Genomic DNA, 25,479 nt, shown 5'->3' on the forward strand with positions numbered 1-25,479 from the left:
ATAGTAGCGAGTACTAATTGTTATAGTAACGAATACATACGGGTACGCTTTTTTTCGTTACTTTTACACCTCTACTTTTAGAGATTCAGACATTTTGTTTTCCGTCTATTCTCATTACCCGCGCACTCAGTAGTGTAAAACAAAGCACAGAATAGGATAGCTGACGAAAACTCTGTATGATCAAAATGAAACGGGCGCTTTGTGAATCACGAATCTAGGTAAAGGTGTGACAAGGTGAAGGTATAGTTTCCCTTCGAGCGGTTCCAGGAACGGAAGGAACGCGAACTTAACATACCGGCCAATTTATTACCCCCACAGAGCGCAGGAGGAGAATGAGCTCGCCGGTGGTGGGGGAAGTATCTTTAGAATGCGCTCTCTTTCGATAAAACCTGGAACTAAAAGTTAAATTTTACGTGCCTGTTTGTATCAAAACGGTTACTTAAACACATGCAATCACGTATATATTTTAAAAAGTTATTTGAATTCCAAGGAAGCTATGGTATCGAAAATCGAATTTTCGCTACTTGAAAATTTAACAAGTTTCATATATTTTTATTATTTCTCTAATTGTGTAACATTAAAAATTCGACAATAGCTTTATTTTCCCCATCGTTGTCTTTGATAGGAAAAAATTCCATTTTAATAGGATGATCCAGCTTTGAGCTATAAGTCACGAAAGTCGTAAGATTTCTCCATATAAAATCCGTACGGATGTCCCACCTTAAATCTAGACTATAACTAGAGATAGGTTGGGCCCAGGTAAAACCTGCATAGACACAGGGAAAACCCTGGGCACATTCATGCGGGATGCAAATTGGCATGCATTACGTGTAGGAATTTACAGGAGACAGAGGATGGTCTGGATGAAGTGTTGGACAGAGTATAAAAGAGTCTACCATGCGGGGGTTGGGCACTTGGACTCGTGATCCGCTTTACTAATTTTCCAGTACTGGATTTAGTGACCAGGGACGCAAGCGTCCCTGGTGGTGAGTGGTTGCACTGACCACTCACTCCGCCGCCAGTCAGCACCTAAAAAACTAAGAAAATAAGACAGAAAACAGATAAATGACTTACAAACTAGGCATTTCGTTACGAAATATGCAAACACCCAACTCATGGATGGACGTGCAGTGCTTAAGATAAAACTACAATAATAACTATAAATATTATTTTTTTATTATTATTATTATTATTTAGTTTTTTAAATTATTAATTTCGAAATATATATTTTTTATGACTATTACTTAGTATCTAGGACTTATTACTAATTTACAAATCTCTAATATCTACTACTATACTACTAGTTAAATATAGAGGAACTGTCGGTGAATTATTACACATAACAAATAGCTTATACACACTAAAAGGCTAATGAAACTAATCATATAGTTTTAATTTTGTAAAGGTTACTACTTAGGATTTTTAGGTAACATTCAAGTGGCGAGTAGGTAGTTAAAGTGTGTTAAAAATTATAGGTATTAATAAAGTTATTTAATTTTTTGGCTTACCTTTTTTGTTGTTATGAAACTTAATATTTCCTTGGCCAAGCAGCATTAATGTTTTTAACACTTTTTTTTAGACAGAATGAACATCATTCGTCCAACTTGAGCACTTAATTGTGGAACATCTATGGAGCAAATTATGTTTGTAAAAGGGACCCAGCACTTATCCTCTCTTCCAACATTTCGGTTTTCTGGCCAAAAAAATGTCTGTGATGGCCAGTGAGGGTGCATAAAATTGATATAAGCATCTTTATTGTCATCATCAAGCTCCAAAATGAGTCCAATGAAGCACTTATCTTCATACACACAGCCTATGTAGGTATTTGGTTGGAAATTTGGAAGTTCTAGTTTTTGCGATAAACTATACCTCGATGAAAAATCTTTGTCACTGCTTATCCGTTTTGCTGCTATTACAGTATTAGATAGATGTTGAAAAAATGGAAAGATCTTGTGCCAGGTACAGATTTATGTTCACTAAAACGCTGAGTCAACTTTGGTTCTACATTTTCTACACTATCTATATTAATGAATTGAAATATTATTTTTGAAAAGAGTTTGCTACAAAACTTAAAAATTTCTTCTGGTGTGCAAATTTGGTCTTTATATGGTCTTTGGAGGTTGGCTCTTGTAACAGATCGTTTAACTGAGCCACCTATACCATCGCAAGCACATTTTCCATGGCTTGTGGCATGAAAAGTCCAGGAAGCTTTTAGACTAAAATCTGCTTCATGAAAACAAAGATTGACTAAACTCTTGAAATTTTTGTATTGTGCTGCACAGCCATCTGTGATGTATTCTATTATTGTTACTTTTGGTTGTTTTGCTTTCATGTAACTGCAAATTCTGCTTTGTACTCATAAACAAAGTTTACATCATGTTTCATGTAATCTGATAAAAAGATGCACATAAAGTTCTGCCATTCCCGATTACACCCGAACAATTCACCTTCGGCCAACTTCGGGATTTGTTTTATTTTTGCGCAGGAAAAATTAATTCAAATATTAAAAGTGGTCTTTTAGGTTAGCTACATTAAAAACACTTTAAAACGCTATGGACGGTTAGTTAGGTTAGTATAGCTAAATATAAATAAACAGAGAAATATAAATATATATAAATAAACCCGAGGTTGGCCGAAGGTGAATATTCGGGCGTGTTCGGGCAGGGACAGAACTTGACGGACATCTTAGGCTTCCCGTTCACTCAACACTCGAGGCCAAACACACCTCGAGACCAAAATAATAAAAGTACTGATTTTTTTTTAATTTAGAGTATTGAAAATAGGGGCGACGGAAGACTGCCATATCGGAAGACTACCATAATGGAAGTATTCCGCCTTGCCTCTTCGAAAAAGTACCATAACGGAAAGGTGGCATACGTCCAAAAGGACGAAACGGAATTCTGCCATATTTTCTTAAGGCCCTGTCACACTGTCAAACATATTGTCTCCAATATATTGGACAACAAAATTTGAAGGGTGATTTTGGATGAAATAAGTCTTCAAATATATTGTATTCACTATAAAATATATTTGAAGTCATTTCACACTATCAATTTTCTTTCAGTGAGCTCGTTTTACCAAACATTCTGTAGAGAACTGTAAATGACAGTATTTAGAATCAAAAACAAATTTTGGGTCAAGGAACGCGGGCTTCTTTAAGTAGGTTACATTCAAATTTAGGTATATTTAAGTCCCTTATGTTCTCTACAAGTATTCCACACACCATATCAAAATTTGTACCTGAAATTTGTGGTGCAATTTATAGTGCTTTTCAAAAACAATATTTAATGGTATGTTTAGTAAGAATAAAACATATAATTAAATGTAAATCTGCAAGTAGGCATATCCCTTCTCATTCCCGCTTATTTTCTCACCCAACTAGCTGCTGTTGTATGGACACTTTCACTTGTATTTCATCAAAATTGTTCCTATACTTTAAAGTGAAAGTGTTATTTTTTGCTGTGTTTAGAAATTGGCAATTTTGTTTTATTTTGAATTACAAACCTCAACCTGAGCCTTTAAGTTAACTTCACCTCAGTCACATTATCTCTTTAAAATAATTTTTTTAATGAGAGATTAGTCCAGGTATGCTTGTTTCGTACAGCCTGGGAAGTATAGGCCTACCTACTGAAAAGGATCTGCTACACAAATATTTACAATCACGAAAAATGGTATTACTTTCAAAACTTAAATAATAATAATTGAATACGTAAGCAGAATTTTAATATTTCTAGGCCTTTCTTGCAAATCACCAGAGCTACTTGCTTACTCAGAGATGCTGCTTTAACATAGATCAGTACCATTTATTGTTAGGAAATTATGAGTCTATATTCCAGAAAATTCCAGACAATACTTACAGAGTAGCCGCTATTGTGAAATAAGGTGAACAATGACTTATAAGAAAGATTGATTGGGTAAGCCAAAATAATTTTAGGTACATTAAGTCTCTGAATTGAAATATTTTAAAATTTATTTTAGATGTTATTAATTTGGATTTGTAGGTAAAAGTTCCGAAATGCATATCCTAGTTGATACCTCATTCCTGATGGCACATTTTGTACGCAATGCTTGCTGTTTTAATTTGGTGTATAAAAAATACCTGAACATAAGCAAAACTGGTATAGCAATCAAATAATGATCGTAAGTTGAATACAAGATGTTTTCTGTTTTAAGGACCATAATATTCCAAAACTACAGTAACTTTTTTAGTCAAATATATTAACCTGCACTTCCGTACATACAGATTCAATTGGAGGAAAATATACAATAAAATTATTCCAGCAGGAAATAAAATAGTATTAGTTCAATTACTGCATATCTTTCCCATGTAGTATTCGCCATTGCTGATATTTAAACTATTACACTTCGGAAACGGAAACAAAAGCGGCAGCTTTATTTTAACTCTGATTGGCTGATCCCATCCAACATCCAACATATTTTAGAACCAGTCCTATCCGTAAAATATTTGAAGGAAACTCTAGACATTCATTCTCTCAAATAAACATGGCTGCGATAGTGACGTCACAACCCTCAAAGCTATTGGAAACAACATATTGGAAGGTGTTGGAAGCTAACATTTGACAGTGTGACAGGGCCTTTACGCCCTCCATGGAATGAGTACAGCAGCATTGCCCTCGAAGTAGTGTATAGAATTTTCGGTAGGTAGCGCTGTCAACGTCAACCCTCTAGCTGTTTAAAGATTACAGATAGCGCTTCTGACGGTGATCACGGACGAGAAGAAAGAAATGTTTCCAAAAATGTATTCTTATTACGACGATTTAAAAAAAAAATCATATACCTAGTATTCCATTCTGCCAAAATTTCTTATATATTCTACGGAAAGAGGAAAACGGCCATACTCGTAAAATTGTAATGTAACTAGCTTCATAGAATTTACATTTTTGCATACTGGAATAATCTAAGTAATTGGTAGATCATTATTTAACTAGTGAAAATCCAACGCAAATATTCAAGGATTTTCTTATGTAATGTTTTCATTATTAGGGTGACAGAACACAAAAAACTCAGATATTAAGGATTTTACGTCTATAATAAATTATTTAAAGTCTACAAAATGTGTTTTGAAGATGCTGAAATGCGAAGGAAATATTTTTGTGTAGTGTAGTTTGTTGGCACAGGGCAAGCAGCACAGGCGCTCTAGAGGAAACATGGGCTCGTACATCGAATGTTGATGGGCTTTGCACAGGCTTGCAGTCTTTCAAAAATAAACTCAGCTGAAATTTAAGTATTTCTTATATTAGAAAATAAAAATATATTACTATGCGTAGCATATTATTCTGCTTCATTAAAACTGTAAGAACAAATTGAAATTCAGTTTTTTGTGCCTTACAGTACCTATAAACGAATTATAAATATTCTCTAAAATCATATATATAGAATATTTTATTTACGTCTCGATTTATACACACATGTGAGAAATAATATTTTTAGGAAAAAAATTCATGTGCCTAAAAATATTTTTTTCGTCAAAAACTTCTAAAATACTACAAAACAAAGGTTTCTGATAACCATCAATAAAACTTCAAGAAAAAAAAAATATATACCAATAATTTGTTGAACACACAACATTGGTATACAACCACTCACTGACTGATACACACTTAATTGAAATATTTTTTTTTAAATGTATGTTTGAAATTTATTTATAACATTTTAGAATGATAATACTACAGTTACTAAAAACTAAAACGCTACAAAACAACAAAAAATATTTTTGCAAAACTCCGTTCCCCCGGAGAAACCCCCGGAATGGCCACCGCATGGGGAGCCCAAGAAAAGAAACGGGCTCCCCATTTGGAAGCCACCTGGAAGGTTTTTTTCTGTTCCACCCACCGTTTCTTTGGTAGCCTGACTTGTTACAAGGGATTGTATTCCTACCAGAGAAAATGCCACCATTTTGTCTGGGCAATCCGCCTTGGAGGAGCCGGGGCGCGAACCCGGGTCCTTCAAGTCACAAGGCAGGCGCTCTACCCCAGAACCAGAGTGGTAGAGCGAATACTTGCAGTCTTATTAACACTGACATGATGTTATTCCACGAGTTTATTGTAGTTTCGTGTCTCATTAACACGTGCAGTAACATCTAACCACGGTAACGAACAAATTTATGTGTTGTTACGTTGTTCGTTCAGCATGAATTATGTAATTTCATAACAGCGAAATAAAATTTGTATAACTAGTCTGGCAATTTTTTAGTTGATTTCCTGCAAACAAACTTACAGTCCCGCTGTACAATCTTAATATATATAAATCCAGTGTCCTGTTGTTTGTTTCCAGTGAAATCTTCACCAAGTCAACCTATTTCGATGAAAATTAGCATTTATGTGTAATTTTTTCCAACTTGAGAGATAGGATAGTTTTTATTTCGATTAATGGTCTTAATAATTTATAATAATAAACTGATTATCAATGTTGATTGGTGTTTAAGCCCGGGAAACAGTGGGTACTTCGTCTCCATGACAACGTTGCGTGCTCAAGAGTCGGGAAACCATCGGTGCTATTCGTTTTTTCTTCCGTACATTACAAAGCATTGTATTAAGTTTTTGTCAAAATTAATTAATTTTTTTATTTCATTTATTATAACTGTAAATAAGAGATTTGGTCTCATTCCCCCCCCCCCCCCCAATTAATACAACCGTGCGAAGCCGGGTCGGAATGTCAATGGTAAAGTTATTTTGAAATAAATGTTGGATAGTAAAATAGTTTGTTTAGTTAAAATATGTGTGCTTACAAGCATGGAATTATTGTATAAACATTTTATTGATTTGGTTTTAAAGCCACATGAAAGTTAACTTTTTTATATCACTTTTGGCTCTCTTTTGTTTTACCGTGCTTAATATGCGCAGCTAATACTGGGAAGCTATTCAAACAACTGTTTGCAAATAACTTTAAATATTGGAAAACACTATTTTGTAGTGATATTTTGTATTTCATGTAAATGAAAAAATTAACAAATATGTAAGTTTACATGAATATTTCTGTTCCATTTAAAAGGAAAATTTACGGTGCACAACGGCAAACAGAATAACTCAACGATGAAACTTAACAGATAAAAATTGAAAAAACAACGGCTATACAGAGACGCACAGGTGAACTCAGCGATGTGTGTAAACAGTGACGACAGCACAGTCGAACACCGCAAGCATCAGTTGAGCGAAAAAAGTATTTTTTGAAAACCACAACGATGATAGCGCTAACACAGTATGTTTTGTCATGACATACAGTTTAATGAGTAATAGCGTATGTCCGAAACTACATCTTGAATTAATTTACCTATTATTTAAAATGTAGTTTGTCAGTGGAAATTTTATTTGATGAACTTCACTGAATTATTTGAAATTCACATATATACTGACTTCTTTAAACAGATTTGTGGTTTGTTTGTTGTATGTGTATATTTGTGTACACTTCTGTTAACAAGGCACATTTCTTAGTGCAAAGAAGCTTACTCAAAAGAGGAACCTGTTTCTGTAACAATAAGTGTCAAGAGCGCAGTAAAAAAAAGGGGGAGTAGGGTTGCCAGAATTATTTAGACAAAGAATTTTATTTTACAAAAATTACAATGGCAGGAATTTCAAAAAGTACTTAAGGGATCGTCAATTAACCTAAAGATGTATTTTAAGTATTATCTTTGTAGAAGAGTTTCTGGAGGAACATATAATGTCTACACCCATGGTAAATGTGTAAACAAAATCACATATAGTTAGTTATACGCACTAGTATACGATATACTCAAAAGACGTGAATTAAAATTTTGGAGACCGTAATTTTTGATAGTTGTACTTATAATAATATATGTCAATAATTTTTCAAGATATGTGATGATAGCGTACATGGAGTACTATTGTCTGAAACTATGTATTTGTACTGTTATGCAATAATCGTACACTCACGCATGTAGCATAAGGAATCACTAAAAGGCAATATGAATATCAGAAAAGATACACTATTGAAGTTTATGGACCGAGTCGTAAGGCACTATATTCGTATTCCAGAGAACATAGGTTCAAATCCCGACTGGTGATGGTAATATAATTTTGACGTGAAACGTCTTAAAAATCACAGCGAAACATATGGGTACCAGAAAATGTATCATCTTGCTTTAACATTTTCCTAACTATATATGTTTCAACCTGAGACGCACTTAAGTCTTCCTTACCTAGACCTCCTAAATAAACTTAGTTTTGATTTAGGATAGTAAAAAAAATTTCTCTTCAGTGTAGCTCACGACTCAGATGTGATAGCGCGGTGATTCGTGTGATTATGTTTAGAGGACTGATAACACTGAGCAATACAGATTGTACGTTCATCAAATAACATTAATTTTTATATTATGCTTTCGGTATCTCATTTACCTGATCACAGGCCAATGTAAAACAGAATTGTCGAATTTTAATTGAAATGAAAGGTAAGCTATCATTTAGTGTTTGTTTTGAATTAAAATTTTTAGTACTTAGTCAATTACTTGTTTTTATTGTTTTTATTTTAAACCATTACACTAAAAGAGACTCGCTGACATAGATGTTTCACGTGAAACCAACGGCCGTGAGTCTCGATACAGCCCCACCGATTTTTTCTAGAAAATTGGTAGGATGGTTCTGTACTGTAGGTCTTGAATAATTCCTTTCACATTGTCGCTCTACTGTGGCGTTGTGTTTTGCCGTCTGCATTGACCTTGCCGTTAAAATGTTTACGGACAAGCAAGCATTTCAGAATAAGAAGAAAAATATTATCGGATATAGGCTATTCCCCTGGTAAACATACATAAAAATGATTTCAAGATTTTCATAAGTTAATATTCTGAAATGTTTTCATTTAACCAGCTCATTACAATATTTCTAAATTATTTCTTATTCACTGAGGCAGTTAAAAAAAAAAAGATCTAATTTCATAACTACTTAATCAGTAAACCTTGTGCCGTTTCAGTGCCACTTTAAGGCACAAATGTACGAATTTAAATTTAATTTTTAATTTTTAAAGAAGGAAACCAAATAATAAATTTGTATTTATTATTTTATTTTATTTTGTTTCCATTACTGTACACTCCGACGTAATCTTGTGCTACCCAGTGCACCTGTGCTTGTTCGCAGGCTTCAATTAGATACTGTTTGCTGACGATTTGTGATCGCAGCATCTCGGCCGCGGTTCGCGTCACGTTTTCTCCATGTAACAAAATGACTTTCGTGCTAGAGAACGCTACCCCAACCCCACTGCTAGCAACTTTCATTTCTCGGAGGCAAGCATACATAAGGGTTTTGCCAGCACGCCTCTGGACCAAGTTACAGCCAGCGGCGAAGCCTCGGGACGGTCCACATGACGCCTTTCCCAGACGACTTAGCAAATTTAAACCCCCCTCCCCTCATCACCCACCGGTGGCTTCACGGGAACTACAACCCGGAGCATCGACCCCAGTGAACCCAGGCGGGGACATTGTCTCCCCAAGGACATTCCCACTTGTCAAACAGAGCCCTCAGCGAAGTCTAGCGGCGGGAAAAATCCCTAACCTTGCTCTGAGCGCTGGTCACGAGCGAGCCCACTGCACTCTAGTGGATGTTTCTGTGACCCTACAGGGAGGTTCTCGTCTTGCCCGCCAGAGTGCATTACTCATCCCTCCCATAAGAGACAGCTTGTCACAATCGACCTTGGCAGCAGTCGCAGTGCGATTGCGATTTTAGTTCGCCTACGACTCGCGTGAGAGCGCAGCGAACATGTTGCAGTCTGCTTCGCCCCTTCGGGCATCTCCGGACACCTTCGGACAATTACCACCCCCCCTTCTTTGGCTGGGGGCAGTCGCTTCCTTTAATTAGGCGCCCCGACGCCATTTTTTGAAGATTCGGCGGGCAGCATCTGGTCTGTGCGGACCACGCGTCGCGATCCGCGAGAGTTAATCTCCGACGTTTATCTCCAAGACTCGACACTACGTCATGTAGTCGCCAACGTCAAGGCATAGAGGCCTCAATTTTCTAATTTTTAAATTTTGCTGCCCGCAATAGTATTTTTTTGTTAATATAAATTATTTCATTTTCTCTAATCATGATTACCGAGAACTTCCGTGCCGCGAGCTGCATTCCCTGCTCCTGGAGGCAGCCGACATGAACTTCACCCCGCTGTTTTGGGTAAATGGTCGTCATCCCTACCCCCCCCCCCCTTTTTTTTGCCTTTCACTGGGCATAGTCTTGCCCAGGCTTAGCCGCCTGTTAACCAGTCTAAGTAATTTGGGACTTTGGTTGCAGGCGGGGTCCAAAATCAGCCTCGAGGTTTAGCTCCAAGTTGAGGTCCAAAATGAGTTCCAAAATTAGCTCCAAATTAGCTTCGAAGATTATCTCCAAAATTAGCTGCAAGCTCCACTCCCAAGTTTAACTCCGAGTTTATCTCCAATTTTCTACTCAAAATGATTTCTTCTGGACTTTAATCTGCCGAAACCTCCGGTGCCAGGACACAGGACATAATTAAATTTCAATGTAATTGTTTCTTTCCTTTGAGCCTGCGAGCTAACTTAAAACCAGTATTAAGTTCAATATGTATTATGGTGTTACTTTTATATGTATTTTGTTGCCCCGGGGCTCCCTCCATTTTGTAATCAATATGTTTTAATACCAATGTAATTAAAAGATAAAAACAAAAGTAAATTAGTTAAGTAAAAGGGCACTTATATAAATCAAACCACCAGTCTTGTTATTTCAGTATTATTCATCCCCGATCCACATAGCCTACTAGAGTTGCTAGGAGGTTATAAATAAAATTCTTTTATACGACGTCTGGGCACCTTTGTGATTATTGATGTTATTGTTTTGTTTTGGGCTGACGCTTCCAAGGCCTTAATTTAATTATTCACTTTTGAGTGTTTACCTGCAGCCCAGCGTTCGTTATAACCTTAAACAGCAAACGTGAATCGTTCTCAAGTAAAGTATAACAAATATTACGTATTCACAGTTCTCATGCTGGAAATGCTGTGAAAGGTTTTATCTATTCTTAATGGTAATTGTTTTTCTTTAGATCTATATGTTAAAATACTCTTCTAGTGGTTTTCTCAGCACATGCTAAAAACATAATCCTGGAATCACAATACCCTGTGAGAGCCCCTAAACGACAAAAACACCACAGTCATTAAGTAGTAAGGTCGTAGTGAAGTCAGCCCACGAAAATTGAGTCCCAACAGCCCATCAGAAACATAATGTGGGTATTATTAAAGATGTACTAACGTAAACATTTTTTTCTGTGAAATCATTCATGCTTAAGTTTATTTTATCGTTATTTTGATAGACATGACGTAAAATCAAATCAATTGAATTTCCACCTCAGTACTATAGATGGCTATACACCTTATGGTCACAATCTGTCGTGGCATTTTAAAGATATGATATAAATAATGCAATGTTTTACTAACTCAACCGTCCGTTGTCAGGGAATTGTGATTTTCGGTCATTAGATTGCATTTCATTTCAACTAGTGGCCTGGAGTTTAAACATTAATTAGAATCACAAGTCTTTGTATGCTGCTTATTTATACAAATTCTTTCAAAGATAATACACATAATTTACTCATGTCTTTCGAGTATTAGGATTGTATGGTCACGTTTTAACTTATGGTAGTTTTCCGTCGCCCCCAGCGGAATTCTGTAATTATGTTAGTCTTCCAATTTGGCAGTCTTCCGTCGCCCCCCCGTCAAAACAGGAGAAAAAGTGCAATAATTGAAAACTACTTTATTTTTAATTTTCCAGAACGCGGTTTTAAGTAGCTATTCAGTGCTGCTTCCTATAACCCATTTGTGGAAACATTTGTTTCTATTAGTGCGCGATCTGTTGAGTTGATTTATGACTGGAACTACAGAAAGTAACCGTCAGAAGCGCTATCTGTAGCCTTTTAAGTTAACCTAAGAAACAGCTAGGGGGTTAACAGTGCTACCTAGCGACGTATTCTATACACTACTTCGAGAGAAAACAGCTGTACTCATTCCATGGAGTGTATAAGGAAATATGGTAGAATTCCGCCTCGTCCTTTGAACTTATGGCAGATTTCCGCCTCTTTCGAAGAGGTCAGGCGGAATACTGTCATTATGGTAGTCTTCCGATACGGTAGTCTTCCGCGCCCCCTTCAAAATGTCCCATAACTCAACGTCAGGCCGAGAACATTTTTTTTTATGATTCTGAATTTTTTTAAAAAAAAGTGTATTTTTCGAGTTATTGGAATTCATTTAAAATGTTTATGAATACCAATCCTGCACCATATTATTGGATAACGTGACCACAAAAAAATTGCGTAATCATAAATAACCCTACTTATGATAACGATTAAAATTAAAAACAAACATACTATAATTTTAGGGTGGAAAAAAATTATTTGGAAGACTTCACTCAGTAATTAGCATCCAACGCTAACACGCGCGCAGGTGCGAATTTAGAGGGGGGGCACAAGGGGCACGTGCCCCCCCCCCTCTTCCGTTATGTTTCGAAATTTGTTATTACTTATCAATGTGTAAACAATAAACATAGGTTATAAAATTGTAAAAGAGAAAAAACATTAATGAACATTTTGAATTAAAATTGTTGTACTTATTGTCGCCCAAGGATTTAGGACAATGTGTTTCGAACTGATTGTAGTAGGGCCTATGGTGAGAAGATATCTGTCGCTTTCTCTGCAACCCTCTCTCTCCCCTCCTACCCCTAAGAGCGTGACCATCATACATGCACCTGCGCCGCGCCCTCGCCTGCGCCAAGGTCACGAGAAGGGCGGGTGGCTAGTTCAGATGAGCAGTTCACTCCTGTGCATTGTACTCTCTAGGCGATCGCGTCGCTCTCCGTCGTCATAAAAATAGCACAATAACTATCTTTATAAAATTATAGCGGGAAAGAGACAATGAAGCGAACCAAATATTTGAAAGAACCAAAGATAACTGCTTTCTCTACAAAAAAAAACGGAAGTCTGAAGGTGAGTTTCGAATAAACCATGTTAAAATAACAAAGTTTTGAAATTTCCACTAAACAATGAGTACATCGTTTGTAAATTTGTTGGTTTTATTACTTCGATTTAATCATTTTAATTCAAACTAAAAATAGTAAAATACATTTTACTTTTGATTTTAAATTCAACAATGGTGCAAAAGATCATAAAATAATGAGTATAAATTACAAACTTCTAAACATTCACATTGATAACTTTAATGTAGGAATCAATACTGTTTATGGTTTACGGTAGTGCTTTCCTTTTTTTCAGATGCCACACTTCAAAAGCGGTATCTTCAAGATGAACCTCAGTCTACCATTGTAAATATGGAGCATGTTGCAGAGAAAGATTTATTTGGTGCCTCAACTGTCAGCAGCCATACTAGCATTAGTGACAACAAGCTTCAGCTAGACAATGCTAGTACTAATGAATTTAGAAATAAGGTGCCCGAATTCGATGATGGTGAGTCAACATGTCATTTTTCATCTTCTCTCTCTGTGGATCTGCTAGACATTGGGAACTGTGTTGGACCTGGGTTACCTTCAAAGTTACCAAATGAAGAAAAATATAAATTTCTCAAATAAAATTGGACCCCTTCCACATCATTTTCATTTCCACTGGTTTCTCAAAGCAACAAAAATAGAAAATTTAGAAGGGCTTGGTTTGTAACATATCATTGGCTTGCCTATAATGCTAAGGACAATGGTGTATATTGTAAGATTTGTGTACTTTTTGGTCCTGACTGTGGTGGGAAAGGTGATCAACTGTTAGGAATATTTTGCATCAAGCCATTAATCAAATACAAAGATGCAATATCTGATTTCAAAAAACATTCAAGTTGCAAATACCACATTCTTGCCATTCAAAAATCTGAAGATTTTTGTAATGTTTATGAGGGTAAAATATCTAGTGTTGACATTCAGTTAGATACAAGAGCTAAACAACTGATTGAATCGAACAGGCAAAAGTTGATACTTATTGTCAAAACCATTACATTTTGTGGGAGACAAAATATAGCACTTAGGGGTTACCGAAATTAGTCTGGTGGACTGTTAGATGAAACAACTGATTCAGAAGTAAATGACAGGAACTTCAGATCGTTGTTGCGTTTCCGAATCGATGCAGGTGATACCATTCTGAAGGAACACATTCAAAATGCACCAAAAAATGCAACTTTCATAAGTATGACATCTTAGAACGACTTGATTGAATGTTGTGGAAATATTATTGTTGAAAAAATCATTGCAAAAATTCAGAAGGCTAGATTTTTCTCAGTTCTGGCAGATGAGACCACAGATTCGAGTCATTCTGAGCAGATGTCCATCAGTATTCGGTATGTTGACTTGGAGTCGCATCCACGCGCAGTGAGGGAGGATTTCATTAAATTTGTGAAAGTCATTGATCTTACTGGAAAGTCATCATCTAACACCATTGTCAAAGTTTTAGAAGAGCTGGGCCTTAGTTTGGATAATCTAAGAGGTCAAGGGTATGATGGAGGCAGTAACATGTCAGGGGCATTCAGGGGAGCTCAGAGCTATGTTAGTGAGCTACAACCACTCGCTATATATGTACACTGTTACAGTCATTGTTTAAACTTGGCTCTTGTAAAAGCCTGTGGGAATCAAGTGCAATCAGTGAGAAACATGATGGTGTTGTGGAAGAAACCACTAACTTTGTGAGGGACTCACCAAAACGATTAGAGTTGCTGAAAAAAAAAATACAAGATCACTGTCCAGATGTAACAGGAGGAGAAACACTTTTGTCACTAAGAAAAACTCGTTGGATTAAACGTCATCAGACCTTTTTAAGGTTTCAGGATCTGCAGTTATTTCATTTTTAGAGAAAACAATGACACTAATCACTGGTGAAGCTCTTGTTAAGGCCAGCGGACAAGAATACTTCAGCAGAACATTTAAGGAATGTGTGCAATTTTCTTTGAACAACTGTATAGATGTAAAAATTCCAAGAATAACTTCAAGAAGCACCCATCGATGTAATATTCTTGAAACAGATAGAAGCATATACTACAGAATTGGATTTTACTATCCATTTATTGACTCCCTCATTCGGGAATTCAAGGATAGGTTTGGAAATGATAAAAACGATGTTACACTCTTAAAGGTCTAATACCAAGCATATTCAATTACGAAAAAGTTATGAAAACTGCCAAAATTTATGCTTCAGACTTGCCTGGAAGTCTTTCAGAACTTGAAGGTGAGCTCAGTACGTGGCATTTGTTGTGATGCAACAATAAACAAAAACCAAAGTCAGCTGTTGAAACCATCATGGCATCCTCAACACCATCATCGAATTCGGGCACCTTATTTCTAATCTAAATTCATTAGTACTAGCATTGTCTAGCTGAAGCTTGTTGTCACTAATGCTAGTATGGCTGCTGACAGTTGAGGCACCAAATAAATCTTTCTCTGCAACATGCTCCATATTTACAATGGTAGACTGAGGTTCATCTTGAAGATACCGCTTTTGAAGTGTGGCATCTGAAAAAAAGGAAAGCACTACCGTAAACCATAAACAGTATTGATTCTTACATTAAAGTTATCAATGTGAATGTTTAGAAGTTTGTAATTTATACTCATTATTTTATGATCTTTTGCACCATTGTTGAATTTAAAATCAAAAGTAAAATGTATTTTACTATTTTTAGTTTGAATTAAAATGATTAAATCGAAGTAATAAAACCAACAAATTTACAAACGATGTACTCATTGTTTAGTGGAAATTTCAAAACTTTGTTATTTTAACATGGTTTATTCGAAACTCACCTTCAGACTTCCGTTTTTTTTTTTGTGAAGAAAGCAGTTATCTTTGGTTCTTTCAAATATTTGGTTCGCTTCATTGTCTCTTTCCCGCTATAATTTTATAAAGATAGTTATTGTGCTATTTTTATGACGACGGAGAGCGACGCGATCGCCTAGAGAGTACAATGCACAGGAGTGAACTGCTCATCTGAACTAGCCACCCGCCCTTCTCGTGACCTTGGCGCAGGCGAGGGCGCGGCGCAGGTGCATGTATGATGGTCACGCTCTTAGGGGTAGGAGGGGAGAGAGAGGGTTGCAGAGAAAGCGACAGATATCTTCTCACCATAGGCCCTACTACAATCAGTTCGAAACACATTGTCCTAAATCCTTGGGCGACAATAAGTACAACAATTTTAATTCAAAATGTTCATTAATGTTTTTTCTCTTTTACAATTTTATAACCTATGTTTATTGTTTACACATTGATAAGTAAAAACAAATTTCGAAACATAACGGAAGAGGGGGGGGGGGGGCACGTGCCCCTTGTGCCCCCCCTCTAAATTCGCGCCTGGTCTCAGGCCGAAGCCTATACGCTCTAATCATGCAGGGTTTAAGCCATGCAGGAGAGGAAGCATGCATCATGTGCTAGGAGGGGATTGGCAAGCCATGGCGACGTATTAGCTATGACTAACTCCCCTCACTGTCTATACTAGACTAAAACATTTAAAACCAGAACAGACACAGGGGAAACCCTAGGCACTTACATGCGGGATGCAAAAAATGTCATGCGTTAATAACAAGCAGGCTGGTTAAGGAAACAAGAAGGATGGTACTGGAAGAAGAGTTGGGCAGAGGAGTAATGAACTATGTACTAAGCAAATGGCGGGAACTTGGACATTGCTGTCCGCATTTCATTGGGTGGCACTGGTTGTTTCGGGGGCTGCCACCCAGCCTAACATTTTGCGTGTCGCGATGGTCACGTGACGGGAAGCCTAAGATGTACATCAAGTTCTGTCCCTGCCCGAACACGCCCGAATATTCACCTTCGGCCAACCTCGGGTTTATTTATATATACTTATTTATATTTCTCTGTTTATTTTAATGTAGCTATACTAACCTAACTAACAGTCCATAGTGTTTTAAAGTGTTTTAATGTAGCTAACCTAACCGACCACTTTTAATTTTTGAATTCATTTTTCCTTCGCAAAAATAAAACAAATCCCGAGGTTGGCCGAAGGTGAATATTCGGGCGTGTTCGGGCAGGGACAGTACTTAATGTACATCTTAGAGCCCGTCTACAATAGTCCGAACCTGTGCTTGGTCCGTGTCCTTATCCGAATGTGAGTGACGTCACATTGTCTCACCGAAAACTGCCCTGTCCACAATTGCGATGTCCGATGTCCGAATGTATTGATTTCTAAAGTTGTCACCAGAGTGCAGTAATGGTGCCAAACCAAATGTTTTTGTTTATTGTTTTGATGTTTTGTAGTTTGAGATTGAACTTATGAAAGTTAGGTAAGTTATAAGTGACTTACAACACCTTCCATTTCCTTCAATAACAAAAACAAACACCACGTTTTCAAACGGGAACCGGAAATTCAAATATCGTGAGTGTTCTGTTCGTTTTTTGTGTCCGAAGCACACAGGTTGGGACAAAAAGTTCAAATTGACGAATGAATTCGGGCCAGATAGGTTCGGACCTTCGCCCACATGACGCATGACGTCAGAGTGTCACGTGGACGAATCAGAGACGAGTGTCCTTCGGACACAGTTTAGGACATTGCTATTTTAGTCTCACGTGACAGCTGATGGCGAACCTGCTGCGCGACCCGGCCGCCTACGAGGGCTTCGCCGGCGCCGCGGGGTTCGGCTTCGAGCCGCTGCTGGCGCTGCTGGGCAGCGAGTACCCGGCCGTGCAGCGGCTGGCGGCGCGCGTCTCCGGGGCCCTCACGGCGCGCGCCAGGGACTCCCGCGCGCACGAGCTCTTCCGGCGGGCGGCCGGAGTCGACCGCGCGCTCGACGTGCTCGAGGTATGGACTCTCAGTTCTCGCTGCACGGGAAGCCTTCCTTTCACAGACGAGAGAGCCGAACGTCCGATCGTGCATCTTCGGGTTTTTTTTTTGTTCATTGTACCTCATGATAACTAATGGTCAATTAGGTTAGGTTATCTATATTATGAATAATTTAAAACATTGTGGACGGCTGATTTGGTTAGGATAGTTACATTAAAGATAATGTGAAATCATGTCAACGGTTTCCTAGCCCTGGATAGCTACATATTAAAAAGTTATTTGCTAAGCAACCGGTTTATACAATGAGATAGAACGGGGAAAAAAGCGAGCATGAACTTCGGGGAACTTCGGGTGTGGCTCTCTCGTCTGTGAAATGAAGGCTTCCCTCGGTGCACGGCGCGGCGTTTGGAAGTCGCGGGGGAACGGAAATGTGGATGGCGTGAACCAGAGTTACAAAGGCAAAGGGAAACTCACTAGATACGTACTCCGTTCCGTGAAGTGCGTCTTAGTTGGCGTGATATTTCTTTGTTTCCGTGTCATTGCACAGCAGCACTTACCGAGAGCCCTTGAAAAACTCTTAAAAGCAACTTTTTAAATCCAACCTGGAACTTAGATTTCAACGTTATTTTGCTCATTTACCGTACGAAATATTTATATTCTTATTAAAAATTGATATATATATATATATGTTTAAACCTGAAGCCACACCTGCCCAATACTATAGAAACTACGTATTACATATTATTATTATTATTATTATTTTAAGTGAGACTTCTTCACAACGGGTAAGGTATTGTTACGATTTAAACGTGGGGCGATCTGGGTTCATAAGGGATAGCCCAATTAACGTTTATTACAGTTATATTAAATTACTAATATTTACAATAATAAAAAATAATTGTACTTGAAAATGTCTGATCACAAATCACTGGCACTTAAAAATGTTTATTCTTAAGTCATTCAATGTCAAGTTCCACAGTTCACACTCCTCAATGGAGCTACGCTCAACAATGGTTCGCCCCTTACCACACGCCTGTCCACACACAGTGTCGAGTCACTCAGTCGCCGCAATATCGCGATCCAGTCCAACTCCGCGTCGCGCTACTCTCACCCTCTTTGCCAATGTCGCACTTTCCTTCCCTCGGAACTCCCGAGGAGGCCGGCGTCGCTGCTTAAGTACTTGAGGCGCCCTTTTCGAACCATCGAGAGCCGCTGTGACGAGTCACGTCATCCTGGGCCGACCCGACGCCCGAACAGTCCAGAAGGTCGGCGTTCATTCTCGCTACTCCGCGCGCGGCGGCCCGCGGAATTCCCAAGGTCACTCAGCGATAGGTAACAGCGCCGAGGCAAGACGAAGCGCGGGGGAGCATAGGGGGAAAGGGGGTTAGCCGACGACCCTTGTAATCTGGCCAGGCACGCGTGGCATGCCTTACATCAGTGTACGGCACGTGACTCCAGTTACCGTGCAGGGCTGCCAGCCAGCTCCTAACCTGGCGCGTGTCGCAGTCCTGCGTTCGCAACAATATATATATATATATATATATATATATATATATATATATGACTGATTCATCAAATTAAAGTACTACAGATTGTAAGTCTTAAAAATGTCTACAGAAATTTCCACGATAGCATATGTCTTTCTTCTTAGGATTTAAATCTTTCAAATTTAGTTATTGGCTTATCTATAGAGACCTGAAAAATTCGCGGATTCATTTCGTGATAGTCCAGAATCCAAAAAACGTTTGCCTTTTTTGCTGCATCAGTGATTGGGGCCACAGTTTATCTGAATTGATACTCGGCCAGTGAAAAAACCTTTAACGAAATAAGAATCAAATCACTAGCGTCCCAGTTTAACAGGCGACACGAGTCATCAGCCAATGAGCAGATGTAATTTTCCCGCGTGCGTAGAGGATCATGGAGTATATCCTACAGGCAGGGCCGGTGCAAGGTAAATTGGCGCCCTAGGCGAAAAACCTTAATGACTACCCACCCCCCTCCCCAACCCCCCGGCCGGACACCCCAAAAAAATTGTCCTTGCCTCAAAATACATCATGTAAGCCTAATATTTTGTCAACAATCAAATGTATCAGGCTTGTTTTTTTTTTTACTTATTACAAATCATAAACAGGTCACCGTGGACTTTAAATAATTACTTATATCAATATAAACATTCCAAACTGTTACAAAAATCCATTTTCATCTAGTTTCAATAATCGTTAAACATATTACATCAGCTGTCATGCGTCGTGCTGCGCCGCCCCCAGCTACTTGGCGCCCTGGGCGGTCGCCTAGTTCGCCTGTATGGACGCGCCGGCCCTGCCTACAGGTCATTGAACTCGCGAAATTTTTTTTTCCGGTCTCTACTTATCTAATTAAACATGTTGGTTGTATCGAAAGCTACCTTCGCACGACATCGCATGCACGCTTGTGACGCCGCATCAGCAGACGGCGCGACCCCATGGAGGACGGTGGTGGTGGTGGTTGTTCCCTCGCCAGAAGCCGGAGTGGGAGGACCTGCACCAGGACGTGACGCAGCTGCTGGTGCACGCCGCGCAGGACCCGGACACGGCCGAGCTCGTGCACCGCTCCGGCGCGCTGCGGCGGCTGCTCGACCTGGCGGACAAGAGCGCCGCGACGTCGTCCCTGCTTGACGGTGCTCTGGCCGTCGTGGCGCGGGTCGCCGCTCTGGAGCCCGGGAGGCAGGTCAGCTCCAGAAACAGGAGGTCAGGGGTGGCAGAAGGCGACCTGGTTACTCCTATAAAGGGTCGCAGGGGTTCGATGCCAAGAGTTGCGGCATTCGGGCCCCCGCGGCCCTCACGGGCGATGATGTTATCTCCCCCCTTGTCAGTCAGGCGAAAGTCTGCTGGAAGGGGTTGCTTCATTTAAGCAACTGATCTGAGTCACCACCCGACCCCCGGCGCGTTCCCGTCTCGCGAGCAGTGGCGTAGCCAGGATTTGTGTATAAGGGGGGGGGGGGGTGTGTGTTAAGAAGCATGCCCATCCCCCCCCCCCCCCCGTATTAAAGCGGGAGGGTCCGGGGGTCCTCCCTTCGGGGAAAATTTTTTGATTTCAAGGTGTAAAATAGTGCTATTTTAGCAGTTTTATGTTTTTAAATTTTAAATATTGTAATTGGTAAAAAAATTGTTTATTAATTAATTTTAATATTGAAATTTGTTTTGAGTGATGAATAAGAAATTAATTAAAGATTTTGTGCTAAGAAGGGGGAGGGGTGTTTGGAACCCCTAACCCCCCCCCTCCCCCCCTTGGCTACGCTCCTGCTCGCAAGTACACTTTGTAATACCGAGCCTCGGACACCAAGTTTGACGTTAGAATCCTTTTAAAATAACGCTGAGTGTCGGAAATATGAACTCAAAATCGTGTTTTCAACTTGCATCTCTTGACGCGAATCACACGTTGTTTCTGCACCCGCCGCTAGAATTCACTATCGAAATTCTGTTCCTAATTTTCGACAAGAAATTTTACTAAAAATACTGCCCATTTTGTTAAAAAAAATCATTAAACATAATAGTACTATAAAGAATTCCCTTCGGCTTTGTGAAATTTTGGTTTGTGCCATCCGCCACAAATGGCAGCACCGTGGTTACACACTTCCGTTACATTCACGAAATTACTCCCACCAAATGCCGTATTCCGAGAGCTGAGATGTTACACATCAGAAATGGGCACTTTCGAGGTCACACAACGGCCTAAGAAGATGAACGATTTAGGACTTGTGTCCCGAGTCCCGTGTAAAGTTACACTATACAATCATTTGAGGAAAGTGTATGTGTTTCCGATACCAGGCAACATGTAAAAAGTCCCCATCTTCCGGGATTTTTCTTTGCACGTATCAGGAATTGACAAAAAAAAATATGAAGTCCATCATGGCTGCTGGGCGGAGCCTTAAAGCATTCACACTAGCGGTCACAGGTCAAGTCTCAGTGGGTTATCCAGGCCGTAGGGGCTCAAGTAAGTTTTCTTTGCTGGTAGATGACGATGGAGTACGCACATGAGCGGAACGCTTGGTGTGAACTGTTTGGAATCTGACCACAGGAGTGAACTGCAAGTCATAATTCATGACCATGACTTGACCGTAACCGCTAGTGATAATGGAGCTCAAGGAGTTAACAAAAAAAAAAAATTCGGATCAGTGGCGAATCCAGCTCAAAACAGAAGGTTGGACATTTTTCGTAGTCCGACAGAACGGGGCAAGGAGAAATCTTTGGGCCATTCAATAATATGCAATAATATAAGAGTAGTATGTAAATGACGGAACTGGCACTGGGTCCTGGGTCCGGAGCTGTGTGTCCGATCCGCCATCTTGGATTGTGACGTCACGGTGGCCATCTTTGAGGAGCGTAACGGGACATAGCGTAACGGGACAAGTTTGACCTTGACCTTTGACCCTCAAAATTCGCCAAAATTGGGCAAAAATTACCCAAAATTCCTCAAAATTTACATTTCTGTGGAAAAAAATTCCGCCAAAAAATCTCAAAAAATTCCACAAATTAAAAATTTCTCTTTTCGAGGGAAAAATTCCCGTTTCGAGGGAAAATTTGCCGTTTTTAGTCCTTAAAAATCCCAGCGGCTAGAAATGTCCATATAGAGGCTTAAGCATCCATGTCTACAGCCTCTGATAAGCCTCTGACGTCATCATGGAATATGTCATTTTGAATAAAGACGTCACCGTTGCAATTATCGTTATGGTCGCCATCTTTAAATTTGGACGCCATCTTGAAAATCTTTAATTATTATCCGATTTTAATGGAAAAAATTCCAAAATTCATCAAAAAATTAACTTATTCGAATTCTGATTGATTATATCGATTACCGTCCTCGGTTCGAACCCGGTGAGTGCAAAAAAATTAAAAATGGTGACAGGCTCCTTCCTCAATGGTGGATGCAGGCAGACTGACTCCCACCACTTTTTTTCAAAGCATATATACCATCAGGTAGTATGACGTCATGTCCGCCATCTTGAAAATCTTTATTTATTATCCGATTTTAATGAAAAAAATTCCAAAATTCATCAAAAAATTAACGTATTTGTATTCTGTTTGATTATATCGATGTACATCCTTGGTTATATTCCCGGAGAGTAAACAGTCGATCCTTCCTCCATGAAAGCTACCTAGACTGATCTACCACCACCAGTACCAAGGTATATATCATCAACTGGTATGACATCATGTCCGCCATCTTGTATTCATCCACTGGAGACAACCATCTTGTTTTCGTCTGCTAGAGTGTGCCGATAACATGCAGTATATTTATCTGCTCACCATACTTTTGTCTTCAACTGTTGACACTGAACATTGACCTTGACATTGAACATTGACCTTGGCCTTTGACCATGACCTTGAAATTTGACCTTGTCCTTGAAGTTTGACCTTGACCTTGAAATTTGACCTTGACCTTGAAATTTGACCTTGGCCCTGAAATTTGACTTTGACCTTGAAATTTGACCTTGACCTTAAAATTTGACTTTGTCCTTGAAATTTGACTTTGTCCTTGTCGACCATCATGGATCCGACATTTTATGTTCAGTACATGCTACCAGGAGCTACCACCTGCTGGAGTACGCCATATTGTGTGTGTACTTGTATTATAGAGTACATTTCCATCTGGATAATTTTATTCTAACCCGCTACAGTGCAGTAATCATTTATTATGGAGGTGCCCCCCGCCATCTTGAAATTCGGCCGCCATCTTGAAATCATGTAATAATGTAGCTAGAAAAGCGGGAAAAAATCCAAAATTCATTAAATAAATTAGTAATCCATATAAAGATTGATTGGATCGACTAAGGTCCTTGGTTCGATCCCTGGCCGATACAAAACAACTTCAATTTAAAAAAATACTAAAAAAAGTGTTAGGTTTGAGAAAATAAAAACACCGCAAGTTCTTTTTAAAAAAATTTATTACATAAATTCAATACACTACTACAAGTACAAAAAAAAACACTGACAAACTACCAAAGCCTTTTGGATTCCTCGATTCAAACAGTCTTCTTATTGTACGGACTAAGCCTTTTACATGACTTTAAATGTCTATCCGATCCGTTCATCACCACAGCCAGAGACGGACTGAAGTTCATAGTACTTATATAGTCTCATTAGCCGGTACAACACATGAGTCAAATCAATAACCATGTTCATTATACTTCTCGGAGCATTTTTTATAATGACGATGTAAGCTATCGAGACGTGAAATTAGTTTATTGCACTTATTGCACTGAAATTGTATTCTTTGAACATTATTAGAACAACCGCTTCTTTCATGTCTGCGAGCATTTGAGGTGATAGTAAATGATGCACCACAGTATTTGCACTGATGCAAAGTACGCTCTTCATTAATTGAAGTATTCAATGCTGATGAAACGTCAGCTGATGGTGGAACAGCACATATCGAAGTCTCCTCCAGTGTTGTCAGAGGCGTTGCCAACGGGATCTGCTCCAACATCGTCGACGCCGACGTCACGGTTCCCGTAGTCGATGGTACATCCTCCATCGAGTACGACGTTAAAGTCGGCAAAGATGCCATCGAAGTCTCAAGAACAGGCAATTACACGACTTATGCACCAGAATAAACAAACTAGGTGATCCGTACACCGTCGAAGGCAGTAACAAACTGAGCGTCCTGCTGTCTAGGACTCGTTTATATACATTAACCGGTTTGAATAATACGCTAGTCAAAACAAGAACAATTTACTAAAATACTAGAGTCAAAACAACATTAAAAAAATAGAAGCACCATCAACAAAAAAAGGAAGCACATTTGGAAGCACCTTCAAAAAAGGAAAAAACAATAGGAAGCACCATCAACAAAAAAAGGAAGCACATTTGGAAGCACCGTCATCGAAAAGGCAGCACATTTGGAAGCACCAACTACGAAAAGGCAGCACATTTGACAGCACCGACAACGAAAAGGCAGCACAATAGGAAGCACCGACTACGAAAAAACAGCACATTTGGAAGCACCGTCATCGAAAAGGCAGCACATTTGGAAGCACCGACTACGAAAAGGCAGAACATTTGACAGCACCGACAACGAAAAGGCAGCACATTTGGAAGCACCGAATACGAAAAGGCAGCACATTTGGAAGCACCGACTACGAAAAGGCAGCACATTTGGCAGCACCGACAACGAAAAGGCAGCACATTTGGAAGCACCGACTACAAAAAGGCAGCACATTTGACAGCACCGACAACGAAAAGGCAGCACATTTGGAAGCACCACCATCGAAAAGGCAGCACATTTGGAAGCACCGACTACGAAAAGGCAGCACATTTGGAAGCACCGACTACGAAAAGGCAGCACATTTGGCAGCACCGACAACGAAAAGGCAGCACATTTGGAAGCACCGACAACGAAAAGGCAGCACATTTGGAAGCACCACCATCGAAAAGGCAGCACATTTGGAAGCACCGACTACGAAAAGGCAGCACATTTGGAAGCACCGGCAACGAAAAGGCAGCACATTTGGAAGCACCGACAACGAAAAGGCAGCACATTTGGAAGCACCGACAACGAAAAGGCAGCACATTTGGAAGCACCACCATCGAAAAGGCAGCACATTTGGAAGCTCCATCAACAAAAAAAAAAGGCAAAAAGGAAAAACAAGTTAGAAATAAGAATACACGAAATAAAAACATTAAATTCTTATAATTTAAATTATTTATTTTATTGCTTTACATTATACAAATGCAAGTAAAACAAGCCATTATTGTATGTAGCCAGCATTC

The 25,479-nt window shown here is 39.2% G+C and overlaps 1 protein-coding gene across 1 annotated transcript in view; it reads left to right on the forward strand.

The window, feature by feature from the left end:
* LOC134528501 (uncharacterized) overlaps positions 1–25,479 on the forward strand; it is a 46,458-nt gene that overhangs the window by 14,025 nt on the left and 6,954 nt on the right. The window contains exons 4-5 of the mRNA XM_063362171.1: positions 17,525–17,749; positions 20,231–20,437. Of these exons, the coding sequence (XP_063218241.1) occupies positions 17,525–17,749; positions 20,231–20,437 (432 nt within the window). The remainder of the gene's footprint in view (positions 1–17,524; positions 17,750–20,230; positions 20,438–25,479) is intronic.

The sequence above is a fragment of the Bacillus rossius genome, chromosome 1 (genome assembly GCF_032445375.1).
Source record: "Bacillus rossius redtenbacheri isolate Brsri chromosome 1, Brsri_v3, whole genome shotgun sequence".
Taxonomy (NCBI): Eukaryota; Metazoa; Arthropoda; class Insecta; order Phasmatodea; family Bacillidae; genus Bacillus; species Bacillus rossius.